The following is a 14,193-nucleotide window of genomic DNA, read 5'->3' as shown; positions in this document are numbered from 1 at the left end:
GATTGTTTTCTGCCTAGCATGCTCCTACGCTACGCCTTCTCTCGGCTGCGCTCCACCCAAGTCGCTGTGGTTCACTGCAGCGCGCAGACCTCATCTCGCCATGTCCTACAGAAGCTCAGTCAGACCTGCCTGTTGCTCAGCTCTAACACTGGACGAGTGTTCAGACCCAAGGACTGTGAGAACCTGGTTCTTTACCTAAAAGACATCAATCTACCCAAACCAGACAAATGGGGGACCAGCAACCTCACTGCCTTCCTGCAACAGGTAGAGCGGATACATCGACCAAAAGACAGACAGACAGACGGATGGATGATAGGATTTTCAATTTCAGTTGCCCATTTCAACTTTAAATTACTTTAAATTACTTTAGTACTTCTTTTCCTCACTTTATGTCTCTCCTCCAGGTGTTGACATATAAGGGGTTCTATGACGAAAATCTGGAGTGGGTTAGTCTTGAGAACATCCAGGTGGTGGCCTCCATGTCAACAGGGGGTGCTGTCGGGAGCCATTCACTCACCTCCCGCTTCTCCTCTATAGTACGCATCTGCACCATAGAGTAAGTATGGTGCAAAACTAGAAAGCAGTTTTTCATTAAATGACATGCCTTCATCCTCTTTTCCAACATCACCTCTCATCTCTCTGTTTCTCCATTTTGCTGTTGCTCTCTCTCTAACCCCGACAATGATACCCTGCCTTTTCACCCACCTACATTTGTCCGTTTCTCTGCTTCTTTGCCTCTGCCTTTAGCTATCCAGACAGGGAGCAGCTGCAGACTATCTACTCAGCATACCTGCAGCCAGTTCTCCAACATAGCCTGGGCAGCCAGGCAGCCTGGGCCAGCACAGGGAAAACACACCAGCTGGCTGGCTCTCTTGTGCAGCTCTATGAACAGGTATTGCATTGAACAGAGCTTTCATTCATGTTCACATCTACATTTGTAGCAACATATTCTTGCCTGAGATATTGAAAGCATAAACAAGTCGCTGGAGACTGACGACTTTGAATGTGAGTGATTCCACATTGAATCCCTGGTTGTTTCCCAACAAAGGGAAAGCACACACACACACACTGACTGGTGAATGTGATCAGGAAAACATCATTACATCCATTTTCAGCTAAACAGTACTGCCTGAGTCCTTGCATGCTTTAAAAACCCTTAGAATTACTGGGTTTGGATGAGTTATTTGCACTGCTTTGAAAAGCAAATCAGCTTTTTAGGTAACTACAAGTTTAAAAACAGAACAATTTTAATACGGGTACATTTTTGCTTAGATGCTAAGGATGTCAGAAAAAAATCAATTCCAGTAACACATCTGCCTCCTTTATTTAAATTCATGGATGTTTGCCCAGCACCTTACTGTGACAATTAATGTCACAAATGTCAAATAATTAATCATGTGACATTTTCAAGTAAAAAATGGATACCCTTCTGTGCTGTTGTAATATTTGAGCTTTTCAACAAAATGAAAATATATCACTGAATTATAAAAACATACGCATGTGATGTTTTGAAAAACTGAGCAATTGAGTGCTTTTACAGTTAAATTATCTGTGTTACATTTGATGCCTTTGGTGCTGATTCGGCCGATAACAGCCAGAGTTCAGCTTATCAATGATCGCTGAGAAATTTTGATCCCATATGTTATCATCTCCATGTGCTTCTCTCTTCTCAGGTAAAAGCCAAGTTTACAGTAGATGACCACAGTCACTACCTGTTTACCCCCTGTATTCTCACAGAATGGGTCCTCAGCCTGCTGCGATACGACCTCACCGCAGGTAACCAAACGCACATTCAAGAATTCAAACATATTAATATCTATTAGACTAATAAGATTACCAGGGAAATCCTAACCTTCTCTAAGTTAGGGAACAAGTAAAAACTTTTGGGCCTCACTGGGAACCAGACTCATAAAGTATCATGTATTCTTTAGCTTTTATAATGTGCCCCATGGCCCGTGAAGGGTCTGACCGACATTCTCAAATGAACTGGTGTATGCAAACAAAAACAGAAAGTTGTATTTAATTACCCGCTGGTTTTCTACAAATTCTTAATACAGATCACACGCACAGTAATCTTGCTGCTGCTGAGGAGCATGAAGCATTAATAACTCTGTCAGTTTTGATACCAGAATCAAAAAGACAGCAGCAGATGGCTTAGTTTCTTGTCAGTATTCTTTTAGCTCAGAGCTACTGACTCCAACTCTGACCTTTTCTTCATTCCGTCTCTCTTCTCTTTCCTTGCTTCCTCTCTGTCACTAGTCCGTCTCCCCAACTTTTATCATCCTCTCCCTTTGCTGTCCTTTCATCTCTCTCTCTGTCACTCTTTCTCTTCCTCTGCAATGTGTTCCTGCTGTGATAGTGAGTCCAATCATTTATTTTAATTAAACACATCAGCGGACAAACTTCTTTTTTCCTATGCTCATCATTTTTTAACTTACTTTTACTTTTTCTTCCCTCCTTTCTCCCTTTGCTGTTTACTTCTCTTCATTTTGATTCTGTCACTGCGTTGATGTATGTTTATGTGGTCAGTTTGAGTGTGTGTATGATTGCAATGAGTAGACTCACAACACTTCATAACTTCCATAACTCTGATGTTTGAAATTTAATCTGTTTTTATTTTTCATTTAATGGAGATTTAATGGTAACACTAACTTTGATTTAGGGCCCAAGACCAAGTCTAATTGTGTATGTTTCCCCATGTAAATGAGAAGGTGGTCATGCACAGTGGACTTTGTCTTACAGCTGACTGCTACAACGGATATCAGCCATTTTAAACTTATTACACATATGTGTGACTGATGAGTATGAACTTGCATGGTTTGTATGATTTCTCAACTCTTGGTCACAGTTTTTGGTTAACCAAATATAAAGCTTTCTCATCTGTGTCATGTTTTTTATTTTTTTTTTATACAAATATTCTTAACAGACTTTTATTATAAGGCTACAGACTTTTTAAACTCTCAGATATCAATCCAGAACTGTCAGGCTTTGTTGCCTTTTGTTATTATTTACTCTCATGGTAGAATCACCACTCAGGAGGATTTTGGGGAGGGAAATCATTTTAAAGCCATAGGCACAGAAAATGTTTAGCATGACAACTTGGCACTTTAAAGTGTTTTCTTTTCCTCAGTGGTTTTAAAAATTTAATATGCCAGGAAAACCACACAGTGTCAGCTGTTCCTCTTTTTTATTCTCTTCTTCAGCTCTTTCAACCTAATGTGACAGAAGCCAGCGGCCTATGAGACCATGATTCTTGCTTGTCCCTCTAGCGCTCTCTTTTTAGCTAGCAGCACTTTGTTGATTCTTGGGGGAATTTAGCAAATTTAGTCTCACCCTGGGAGGTGCTTTTGTCACGCCTGATCCCACCAGAAACAGCCCTCTGACTAATGTTGAGGCCTGAGTCATAGTGAAAGTACTGTGCTTGTGTCTGTCCTTTTTTAAACTACAAAAAGCTCATTGTATGTGTTATGCTGTAAGTTAGAAACAGAAAAATTCCCTTTGCAGATGAGTCATTGAAATTTGATATGCATCCACCTCAGTTTTTAAAGTTAGTCTTTATCCTGAATAGTATGTCAAGGTTCTTTAAAAACAAATTTCATACAAAATCAACAGAGCTGATCTCATGCCTGAGTGTTAGCATCTTCATGTCTTGTGATAACTTCTCGAATATTTATCCAAATATCTGTGTGTTCCTCATTTTTGCATTTTTAGCTCAATCTAATGTGACAGACAGCGTGTTGGAGGTGGTAGCACACGAGGCCAGGAGGCTGTTCAGAGACCGACTAGTTTCCTCCAAAGACCTTCACACCTTTGATAACGTCCTCTCGTCCATTATACGGGGAGACTGGGGCTCTGACGCTCTAGACAACATGACCGGTATGAGATAGGTCTACTCTCACTGACACGCACCTTCCTTCAAATCCCATTTGCAGGCTCATATGGATTCAACAGTCCAAACACTAGACAAATTACAGATTGAGTGCTTGATGCAGTTCAAGTCAACATTTTCAGTTTTTAACTCATGCCTGAATGAAAGCAAAATTTGATTATATGTTTTGGCTCTGTTCTTTGAGTGCTCTATATTTATGGCAGTTTCTCAGCCAATAATATCTTAATATAAACCAGCATGACATTAATACATTGTTTCGTTTTTCCAGACTCCTCTAAACAGCTTGAATTTTAAAGAAAACCCATGTGCTTAACAATATCTTTATTCACTAATTAAGAGTACAGTGCCACCCACTGGTAATAACATTTGAATAGAACTGTGCTAATAGCAGGGGAGAGATGTTGGCAACTGGTTTCAAATCCTAGTTGAAGCTGACAAGACTCCAATGCTATACTTGTCTGCCAACTCCTACTGTGAGGTAAACACAAGTCAACAAGTCAAGAATCAAGAGTCATACCAGAATGATGTGTAGTGGTGTTAACACTGTACAGGAGGTCCTCTCATAACCGTCACTCGAGAACATTCCAGGACTAATTCCTGAACCAAGCCTTGGTTGACTTGCCAATGTGCTTGAGATCATTGTCTTGCTAGAGAGGTTCAAGTTCACCGCAGAAGGCTTAACGCTCTTCCTCAGAATTTGGCTTGGCATTTCTCTGAATCTGTGATGCCAGTCACATGGTCAAGATTGGCCAGTTCCTGTATCAGAAAAACATCCCCACACCACAAACTGACCCACCTCCATGTCTGACTGTATTTTTCTGATCATTAGCTTTGCCTTTTCCCGTGCCAGAGAAACCACAGATCCATATGGCCCGACAGTTCCTGTTTTCATTGTGGTATGAAATTAGCTTCTGTCTCAGCTTCACAACTGCTAAACGAAGGCTAACAGTGCTGGCAGCTTCAAAGACACCACTTTGCAAGTGTGATAGCTTTTTGTGAACATCCCTGTCATCTGCACACCTTTCTCCACCAACCTACTGGCATTGTCAAGCCTGTTTAATAAAAACACATTCAAGCTGCATTCATGTCTGATATGTGAGAAAGCATCAACTAAAGGCAGATGCTTTGTAACGTTAGTGAGAAATACCTCTGTGGCTGTGGCCAAACGTGCACATAATGCAGGTGTTACTAACAGTCGATGATATTTCCCGTGTGCAGATGGTTTCTATGTGACATGGGGCGCCTCTGAAGGGACTGTAATGGCTCCAGGCCAGCCTCTACCTCCTCATGGTAAACAACTGGGACGTCTGGAGTCTGCTGACCTAAAACAAGTTATACAGAAGGTACGCAGTCCGTTGTGTGTAGTCAGGCTTGTAGGCCTAAGTTTGTACACATACATATATAAGGAAGTATGAGTACTGTACTTAAGTAAAATATTGAATAATTTTTTTTTATTTCCATGTTGTGCTGATTTTATCCTGCTATCTTTGTATCTCATTCTTGTGATTATGATTCTGTGTATTTGGTTTTTTATTTTCATTTATTATATTTGCTGGAGTGTCTATGGTGCGCCTCCTCATGTGTGCATGTTTCTCCCCGTCTCCCCTGTAGGGAGTAGTGCTGTACAGTCGTGATAACAGGGAACTGGATCTTCTCCTGTTCAGGGAAGTGTGCGACTTTGTGTCCAGAGTGGATCGGGTCCTGAGCCGACCCGGTGGCTCTCTGCTGCTGGCGGGCCGGAGCGGAGTGGGTCGGCACACAGCCACGTGCCTGGTGTCACACATGCACGGATACACAATGTTCACACCCAAGATCTCCCGTGGTTATGCCCTTAAGCATTTCAATAATGATCTCAAAACGGTAATAGTGGTTTTCCTTTATAAGATTTTATCAGCTCAATTGGTTCACGTTGTGCCAAGCTAACCGCTTTTTGTAGAATGCTCTTAGAGATAATAGCATTGGACTGGCAAGTAATTTAACTATCTTCCCATTAACACTTTGTCAAGTGTTTTGTTTCAGATTTAAATTGCCAGATTGATTGTTCAGTGACACCTGTACTTAGCATTTAAAGACTAAATGCACCAGTAGTTTCTAAAGGAAGTTTGGCATGGTGTGTCATGTTGATATGTATATCTCACATATATATTTATACATTTATTAGACATATATTATCATATATGTGATGTTGGTGTGATGAACACTGTATGTGTGCAAATGTAGGTGATGCAGCTGGCAGGTCTGGAGGGCCAACAGGTGGTTCTGCTGTTAGAGGACTATCAGTTTGTTCACCCAGCCTTCTTAGAGATGATCAACAGTCTGCTCTCGTCAGGTGTGTATTTTGTGTGTTTATTATATAAGATTAGAATTTGGATTAGGTAGCAGGCTCTGTTCAGACAATTTGTATTTGAATATGGGCCATGCAGTAGAGTGGCCATAACTACAATATGGATCATTTTAGCAAAAACTATGCTGAACACCAATCATAGTTTGCAGTTTAATACACACTGACCCTTTTATGCTGATTATTTAGTTCCTTGTGAGAAATGCTTATTTCTTTGTGCATGTTTGTGTGTGTTATGTTCCAGGTGAAGTTCCTGGTCTGTACTCCCCAGAGGAACTGGAGCCTCTCCTCTCTTCCCTCAAAGATTCTGCTTCCCAGGATGGATTCACTGGACCACTCTACAATTACTTTTCCTACAGTCAGTACTGTATATTTATCGACAGTACATTGTGTTTCTCTATTATTTATCTATGTATATGTGGTTTTCTGGTCTTCTACTCTTTCTAAAGCTCTACTACATGTGTCATTCCTATCCAGTGATTGTTCTAACTACAGTATTCTCTTCTGCGATTGTATCTGATTCCATTCTTCTGCCCCACTGATGTGAAGTGGTGTGTGTGCCACAGAAATGGGATTTGAAGTTGCTGAAAGAGAATCAAATCAATAGCTCTATTATTGTCAAAGTAAACCCACTAAAGAGCTCCCTGTTCCCCTTCACTATCCAACTCTGTCAGGGAAGTACAAGCTAGCACGGACAATAGCAGTGACACGACAACTATTGCATGTCTTCTCACTGTCCCTCGCCATCTGTTTCCTTTTCATTTTCTGTCTCACTACATTTTGTGATGAACTCCTCCACGGTTTTTGTTTTCAAACCTTTCTCTTTCACATACCACTTAGGAATCCAGCAGAACCTTCACATTGTTCTGATCATGGACTGTTCCAGCTCTAACTTCACCATCAACTGTGAGAGCAACCCAGCTTTCTACCGCAAGTGTTCTGTCCAGTGGATGGAAGGATGGACTGAGAGCAGCATGAAGAAGGTTAGAGGAGGACAACAAGTAGAGGGACAAGATAAGACCAAAAATGCATATTAAATCTGCAATTGCTGTTAAAGTCCACGTGCCTGCTGAAGATCTGAAAATTCAGCTAAAAGTCTTGCATGGAGCTTCACAGATGTCCGGAAACATTGAAAAGACAAACTTGTGAAACCCAGTCTTTGATAAGATTTCTGGAAAGCGAACAGTTACCCTGCTGTAGCCCTGTACATGCTTGTGTGTTTCGTCAGTATCCAGTGGCTCCAGATCCAATTTTGACCATATCACTCAGAAGCTTAAAAAGTAAATTTGCTTACCCATGGTATCTCATATTTTAAGATCGAAAACCTGACACATTAAATTTAAAAAGCTGGTGCAAGAAGAACGTTTTTTTTAAGACACGCATCAATGCTTTCTATCTAAATTTCACATAAGGTGTGTGTAAACCTGTACCTTATCAGATTCCTGAGCTGCTGCTGGCAAAGACAGAAGGAGGTGGGCAGGAGAGAGAGAGAAAACAAGCTACCACAAAAAGCTCAGGTGAGAGCACATGAACACGAAGCCAAACTTGATTTTCATTCATACAAAGACCCATTTTCTTCTAATTACTCTTTTGAATTGTATGATTATAGTATGCATGATAATATATTATTATTATTTTTTGGTTCATCCCCATCACTTTCCTGTTGCTACAGGACTAATTACGCTGCTCTTCAGTGGATGTAGTCAGACATTTAATTTAATGTCACATTGCCTCCCAGTTATGATAGAATTTCATTCTGTATTAAGGAATTATCCAGTAATCCTCAATTATCCACCAAATACAGATTTGTGTACCCTAGAAACTCCCACCTTTACAATATGAACGACTTCAAAAGGCTGGAAATAGATTTTTTGACACAGTGAATTTGAATCAGTAAGGAGTTTTCAGTGGCAAGCAGTAGTTGATGGGTATCTCAACCATAGCCTTTATACCTTTCAAAATTCATTCAGAATTTTGAAAGGTATCAGATAACACATTTTCCTGCACCATTCAGGAGCTTATTAAGCATATTTCAAGCTTTATATTTCTGGCGTGTCTGTGTTTAATGTAATGAGAATGACTTGGTAACTTCAAACCAGTCTGTGCTCACAAGCTTCTTCGTCTCCCAGCAGAGTCTGGACAGGGAGACCTGTGTCGATTGTTCCTGATGGTCCATGAGTCTTGTCGAGAACACGGTGCTACACCAAGCCAGTACATGGCCTTTCTTCATGTTTACACTGCATTATATAGCCGGAAGAAAAGCCAGCTCACAACAAGACAACAGCATCTACAGGTAAGATATCAGCTCTACTTCATGGTACATATTCACAAAGAAGCACTACTACTACTACTACTGGATAAAGATTCACAGTTTTAAAAAGTGAGAGGGTTTTTTAAATGATGTTTTTTGTGTATCTCAAAATATGAAGTACAAGAATTTGTAACTGATGGTGTTACACAGATATGGCTGAGGTGAGTATAATCAAGTGTTGTTAGTACTCTGTAACAAGCAGACAGAACTCCTTATATTACCATAACACCTGCATTATGTGCACAGTAGAAGCTTCAGACAGAAGTGAGACAAAACACATAAAAGTACTGCAAAGGCAGAACTATCACAAAAATGAACTGATATCCGCCAAGTAGATGTGAAACAGGAGCAGACAAACATGTTACCAAAATGTTGAGCCATGATAAATTGTGATTTCTATACAATATTTAGAATATTACCAGTTCCAAGTGCAGTGTGTCTGTGAGTGAGGTGACAACACAATTGAACTTGGTGCAGAACCTTAGGTTTCTTGTTTTTGCTCTTGTTGGTGTCTTGTTTCATATTCGTTATCACTGACTTCCATCTGCAGGCAGGTGTGTCTAAGCTGAATGAAGCTAAGGCACTGGTCGATGAGTTGAAGAGGCGGGCTGCAGAGCAGAGTGCGTTGCTGAAGACTAAACAACAGGAGGCAGATTCTGCCTTGCAGGAAATTACCACCTCCATGCAGGTGTGTGTGGATGTATGTTTGTCACTGTGTGTTTGTCAGCTTGCATAAGTTTGACACTCAGTAGCCGGCAGGACAGTTGTCCTGCAGGGTTTGATGTCTCCTCTAAGTTACATCTATCCTCCTCTCAACTCTCACCATGGCCCTCCTCCCTGCCAGCTCTCTTCTCTTCTCTTCTCTTCTCTTCTCTTCTCTTCTCTTCTCTTCTCTTCTCTTCTTTTCTCTTCTCTTCTCTTCTCTTCTCTTCTCTTCTCTTCTCTTCGGCTCTCTTCTTCAACTTATCTGTTCCTCTCTTCCCATCTCTTCTCGAGTCATCTGCATTGTATTATACAAACAGCTTTTTCTGGATTTCCCATGGCTATGTCCCCCCTACTGTGAACATGCTATTTAGTTTGTGTGTGTGTATGCGCATTTGTTTGTTCTCCGACTTCTCATCCAGTGTTTTCTATCTCCTGATACCCAAGTTTTCATTTCCTCCTGCTGACTCTGTCTGGAGGATGGATGGATGGATAGATGTATGGAGCGAAAAAAGGAAGCTGAACTCTGTTCATTAGTTTTGATATCCTTCTGTCTTTCTCTCTGTGGGTAATCTGCTTTTTGAGTGAGATGGAAGAAGGAAAGAGGGAGAGAAAAGAAACAAGAGGAACAAGAAACAAGAGAGGGAAAAAGTGGAGTGGAGTCAGTAGGGACAGTTTGAAGAGTGATAATTAACGACTAGGCTCATCCCTTTGGGCTGTAGCAGCTATGTCTCCTGTAGAGATGAAGACAGCAGGGAGGGTAAAAAGGAGGAGGACGAGTGATAGAGGCTTGGGGAAGATGGAAACATAAGGGTTGGGAGAAAGAGAGGAGTCAAGGAAAATGAAATTGGAGAGGAAATAAGGAAAGTGTGTGGTATATAGGAAGGGGTCAAGGCTTAACTATAAGAAAGATGGAGGGAAGGAGAGGCAGTCAGTGAAGAGATTAACTTTGGATGAGGATGTGATGTGATAAGGTGGATGAATCCTAGGAGAGAGAGAGAGAGAGAGAGAGAGAGAGAGAGAGAGAGAGAGAGAGAGAGAGAGAGAGGGGAGTGTGGGAAAATGATGCTGCAAAACATTCATCCCCACTCTCTTTCATCCTCAACGACTGTGTCTTACTTTGACTATTTCTAAACCAAATCTTTAATCTTTACACAGAGGGGGACAAGATATGTACGCCCAAACTGTCTCAGACTTGAAGCACTGATGAAGAAGCTTATTGCATTTTAACAGGTTATTTGGATCGGTTTAAGTTCTAATATATCTAGGTCAGGGGACAGGTTTTCCTGGGGATTAGCAAGTCGAAGAGAATAAACTGTAACATTTTTCTGTTTCAGAATTTGAAAAATGTGGAGGTTATATTTTTAATCCAACACAGTCAATCAAACATTGCATGATCTTTTTGTTTATCTAGAGTGCCAGTGACCAGAAGACAGAGATGGAGAAGATAAAAGGGAAGATGGCTCAAGAAGTGTCTAAGATTGAAGAGAGAAAAGCCAAAATTGATGATGAGCTGAAGGAAGTACAGGCAAGTTGACTGATATAATGTTATCTGTCAGTGACTAGAAATACACACACATACACCTGCCCTGTTCCTTTTCTATACTTACAGTCCCAGCTGTACTTATCCCCCACTTACCTTTGTGCCTCTCCCTCTCCTTACCATTGCTGCCCTCCAGCCTTTGGTAGATGAAGCAAAGCGTGCGGTGGGAAACATCAAGCCTGAAGCTTTGTCCGAGATCCGCTCTCTCCGCATGCCCCCCGATGTCATCAGAGACATCCTGGAGGGGGTGCTGAGACTCATGGGCATCTTCGACACCTCTTGGGTCAGCATGAAGAGGTGAGAGGGAAAAGAGATGGGAAGACTGTGTAAAAGAAAGGTTGGATAAACAGAGGAAGAGAAAGTTACCCTGCTGGGAGTGATTAAACTGATGATGATCTTTAACACCTTTTGGGTTACCAAAAAGAGGTTTGAGAAGGTGATGAGGTGTTAAGGGAGGAAGGAGAGGAAAGGATGGGGATAAGGAGAAATCTTTATATTTGGGTTAAAAAAAGAGGTGTCCAAACTGTTCCACAAAGGGCCGTGTGGCTGCAGGTTTTTGTTCCAACCAAGCAGCAGCACACCAGACTTGACTCATTTAATCAACTGATCTCAGTCTTCAGACAGTTGATTGGTCAAACTGTGTGCTCTTCATTGGTTGGAACTATAACCTGCAGCCACACGGCCCTTTGTGGAACAGTTTGGGCACTTCTGGGTTAAAATGTAGAAGTGTAAGAATTTTAGCACCATTTGTAAAAGATTTTTAAATTGGAAAAACACCCAAATCATCAATTTCTGCTCAAGTTTGAGCTGTTTTGAAGACACAATATTCTGTCATCTCATTCCAACTCTGAAAATTTTCCCCACTACATATTCACATGGCTCATGTGTGAAAAAAACAAGTGGTGATATAAAAGTCTGGTTCAAATGATAAATATGTCAAATTGCCTTTTTTTGTGTGTAACTTATGTACTCATGTATGCATGCTGTGTGTCTGTCTGTGCAACTGCTTTTTGTTTCTATGGAGAAAAATTTTTCTAAATATGAGTTACAAAGATGAGTTGCAACTATTTGTGCTTATTAGAGATGAAAAACTCCTGCAAAGGTTTCAGAGTTTTAGGCTGGAGATAACATTAACTGCCTAACTGCCCAAAGAGGTCACTTTATTTTATCTCTTTGATGATCACTTCTTCAATTTGCTTTATTGCCATGATATTTAACATCAAAGTCACACAAAGCATCTTTTCTGTGTGTCTCTATTTGTCTTCATGTCCACTCCTCTCTCTCTTGCTTTATTTTTTCTTTACCCTGCTTTTCTGTAGCTTTCTGGCTAAGCGTGGTGTGAGGGAGGACATAGCTACATTTGAAGCCAGGAACATCACCCCAGAGATTCGCCAGAGTGTGGAAGAGTTGCTCAACAGGAACAAGGCGTCCTTTGACCCCAAGGTCAGCTAGCCATGGTAGCAGAATGAAAAATTAGATGTATGGTTGGTTGACGTTATTAACCTCTTGTTGATGTTTTGCTTTGTTTTTTTTGGGTTTTTTTTTGTCTGATTGTTATTTTGTTATAACTGACCTGTGTCTAACTTGTGATGCTGTTGTTGCTGTGGTCAGAATGCTAAGCGTGCGAGTGCAGCAGCAGCTCCTCTGGCTGCCTGGGTCAAAGCCAACGTCCAGTACTCCCACGTCCTTGAGAGGATAGAGCCATTGGAGAGAGAGCAGGCCGGACTGCTAGAGTAGGAACCTGCACCACACCAGAGAACACCTAGAAATTTTGATTAATTTATTCACAACCACACACAACTGACTGACTGATTTCTTCAACACAACTACACGTCTTAAGTGACATGTGCAAACAGGTTGCCACCGTCAGGCAGTGACCTTGTTGCTCATTTTTATTGAGTGAGTTTTGTAAAAATTCCACGCTTCACTCTTTCTGATGAGACGACGAAACGAGTGTTTCTTTTTATGTGTGTCCAGAAACCTGAGAAAAACGGAGAGCAGGAAGAATAAACTGGAGGACCAGCTCAACTCTGTTGGAGCCAAAGTCAGCGAGTTGAAAGAGAAGTATGCCACCCTCCAGCTTTTCATATGTTCTTCCAGCCTTTGCTTCTTCCATTTCTATTGTATTTCACCTGTGAAAGGTTGTTACCTTGTTATACATGACCCTTCTAATGTGTTTGTAATAAAAGATAATTCTACACTCTTTTAATGGATCACTCTGACGTTACCCTGTGTTTCTGCCTGATCTCCTTCCTTCTTTGCTGCTTGTATTCTTTCACCATGCAGTTATGTGAAAAGGGACATAAATAATCAATACCGCCTGAAGGGCAGGTCTCTCTCGCTCTTTTTGAAGTGGCTGGACAGTTGCCAGTTAGTTGCCAGTATTGTTTATCAGGCCAAAGTTCAACAAAGGTGAACTTCACACTGCACGTCTGACCGAGCACTTACACACTCTGTGTTTCTCTTTCTCCCAACATCCTCCACCTTTGCTCTCTTCAACCATCTGTTCTGTCATTTATCTTTCAATCCTTTCCCTGTATACACAATCATTTATCTGCATGACCTGAACTGAAACATATCTTGTTTGCACCAGTCTCTCCTCTACTTTGTCATAATCTCTGCCACATGTACAGGTTCTACTTCAACAGAACCTCTGCACCTATTATTCCTCATGGAGCTTATGTTATATTTATGACCTATTTAATCTATCTTTGGTAAACTAAATATCAGAATATCACTTAAATCTTCACCAACCCCGCATAAAACACATTTATCTTACTGATCAGTTTTCCTCCTTGTCGTTCTTTCCTCAGGTTCCAGTGTCATACTGCAGAGGCAGCTAAGTTGGAGGCTGAGGTGACAAAAGCTCAGGACACGATCACTGCTGCCGAGCAGCTCATATCACAACTGGATGGAGAACACACACGGTGGAACACACAGGTAGCTTGATGCATGAGTATGTTGATGTGTGCATCGGTGTGGGAGGTTATTCACATTTACCCAGAAAGGGGTTCATTTACCATGTAAGAGCAACAGGAGGTGTGTGTGTGTATCTATGTGAGCATGTGAGTGTGTGTGAGTGTGACAGGGGGATGAATCCTGCTGTCTTGGGTCCCTTCTGGCTGTTTTTACGCCTCTCCACAGCATCTGTCTGCACCTTAATTAAAACACTCAATCTCTTCCTGACACACATACTCTCACACACACACACACACACACACACACACACACACACACACACACACACACACAAACACACACACAAACACACACACACACACACACCCTCACACTCACTGCTTCCCTCAGGGCTAGCACCAAAGAGCCAGTTGACTCTCTACTCACGTATCTCCATATACACACACATACACACATGTACGTACACGTACACACTTCATTGCTTCTGT

The 14,193-nt window shown here is 41.3% G+C and overlaps 1 protein-coding gene across 1 annotated transcript in view; it reads left to right on the top strand.

Annotated features, from left to right (window-relative positions):
* Positions 1-14,193, top strand: part of LOC121187330 (cytoplasmic dynein 2 heavy chain 1) — a 111,820-nt gene that overhangs the window by 30,444 nt on the left and 67,183 nt on the right. The window contains exons 48-66 of the mRNA XM_041046522.1: positions 18-264; positions 405-556; positions 748-892; positions 1,674-1,776; positions 3,712-3,876; positions 5,108-5,232; positions 5,501-5,749; positions 6,110-6,218; positions 6,475-6,588; positions 7,071-7,213; positions 7,669-7,747; positions 8,360-8,523; positions 9,092-9,229; positions 10,658-10,771; positions 10,923-11,083; positions 12,106-12,229; positions 12,398-12,519; positions 12,764-12,850; positions 13,600-13,726. Coding sequence (XP_040902456.1) covers positions 18-264; positions 405-556; positions 748-892; positions 1,674-1,776; positions 3,712-3,876; positions 5,108-5,232; positions 5,501-5,749; positions 6,110-6,218; positions 6,475-6,588; positions 7,071-7,213; positions 7,669-7,747; positions 8,360-8,523; positions 9,092-9,229; positions 10,658-10,771; positions 10,923-11,083; positions 12,106-12,229; positions 12,398-12,519; positions 12,764-12,850; positions 13,600-13,726 — 2,668 coding nt within the window. The remainder of the gene's footprint in view (positions 1-17; positions 265-404; positions 557-747; positions 893-1,673; positions 1,777-3,711; positions 3,877-5,107; positions 5,233-5,500; positions 5,750-6,109; positions 6,219-6,474; positions 6,589-7,070; positions 7,214-7,668; positions 7,748-8,359; positions 8,524-9,091; positions 9,230-10,657; positions 10,772-10,922; positions 11,084-12,105; positions 12,230-12,397; positions 12,520-12,763; positions 12,851-13,599; positions 13,727-14,193) is intronic.

Source organism: Toxotes jaculatrix, chromosome 9 (genome assembly GCF_017976425.1).
Source record: "Toxotes jaculatrix isolate fToxJac2 chromosome 9, fToxJac2.pri, whole genome shotgun sequence".
NCBI classification, from domain to species: Eukaryota; Metazoa; Chordata; class Actinopteri; family Toxotidae; genus Toxotes; species Toxotes jaculatrix.
Note: the sequence above shows the minus strand (reverse complement) of the source record. Positions and strands in the feature narration are given on the sequence as shown.